The sequence below is a fragment of the Penaeus monodon genome, chromosome 29, assembly GCF_015228065.2.
Source record: "Penaeus monodon isolate SGIC_2016 chromosome 29, NSTDA_Pmon_1, whole genome shotgun sequence".
Lineage (NCBI taxonomy): Eukaryota > Metazoa > Arthropoda > Malacostraca > Decapoda > Penaeidae > Penaeus > Penaeus monodon.
This window is the reverse complement of record NC_051414.1, coordinates 28,504,164-28,505,070: the sequence shown is the minus strand read 5'-3', so window position 1 is coordinate 28,505,070 and position 907 is coordinate 28,504,164. Positions and strand designations below refer to the sequence as shown.

Genomic DNA, 907 nt, shown 5'->3' with positions numbered 1-907 from the left:
CCCCACCAGGGATCTTGGCCTTGACCATCAGGAGGTCGTGGAAGTCCATGAGGACAGCCCTCAGCTCCTCTCGACAAGGCGACTCCTCGAGCTCCTCGTCAGTGAGCGTCTTGAAGCCGAGGATGGCGTTCATCTGCTCACGAGGGGGGCAGCGGAACTCTCGCGTCTTCTTGGCCGCGACCGACGAAGGAAGGTCGGACTGCTTGATCTCGATGTAGCGCCGCAGCTGGTCTTGTTGGATCTGAAAGGAAATTGGATTTCTTTAATGTATACTATCGGTCCACACATCCAATGCGTTTAATAATATTTAAAAAAAAACATATATATAGGCAAAAGGATAGCTATACAACGGAATAGTATATTAATATAAAGTATGCATTTTAATTCTACTCCCACATCTGCCAACGATGATTCCGCGTGCGGAATCCGAGATGTTTTCAAGCGATGGCGCATTGCAACTACTCCTCGGATATCAATTGTACGATGCACTTTGCACTTTCTGCCCTCGGGAAATCCAACATAGTCACGATACCCTTTGCTTATATTTTATCATTTTCTATGAATAAAATAATATAAATATCAGCAAGATGAAAACGTAGAAAAAAAAAAAATTTGAACTTATATATATATATAGTCCCTAATTCTTCAGTTTACAATTCTCTGACTCACCGGGGTCGAACTCTGCGTCCCACGTCTGAGGGTCGATCATGATGAGGAGCCTTGTGATATCCTCGTCCTGAAGAACGCCCACCAAGAGGAGCTTGTCCACCAGCTTCAGCAGCGGCCTTAGAAAAAAAAACGCAATCATAACCCAATAGAGGTCGTCCGGACAATCACCAAAAATAAACACAACAAAGCTCAACATTGAAAGAGAGAAAAAAAATCCGTCCTACAACAGCAACGATTT

At 44.1% G+C, this 907-nt stretch overlaps 2 protein-coding genes across 2 annotated transcripts in view; both read right to left on the bottom strand.

Moving 5' to 3' along the window:
- Positions 1-521, bottom strand: part of LOC119591821 (ryanodine receptor-like) — a 15,858-nt gene extending 15,337 nt beyond the window's left edge. Inside the window, exons 1-2 of the mRNA XM_037940565.1 lie at positions 483-521; positions 7-241 (exon numbers count right to left, since the gene is read on the bottom strand). Coding sequence (XP_037796493.1) covers positions 7-241; positions 483-521 — 274 coding nt within the window. The remainder of the gene's footprint in view (positions 1-6; positions 242-482) is intronic.
- Positions 522-637: 116 nt separating this feature from the next.
- Positions 638-907, bottom strand: part of LOC119591819 (ryanodine receptor-like) — a 115,587-nt gene continuing 115,317 nt past the window's right edge. Inside the window, exon 37 of the mRNA XM_037940564.1 lies at positions 638-785. Within this exon, the coding sequence (XP_037796492.1) occupies positions 638-785 (148 nt within the window). The remainder of the gene's footprint in view (positions 786-907) is intronic.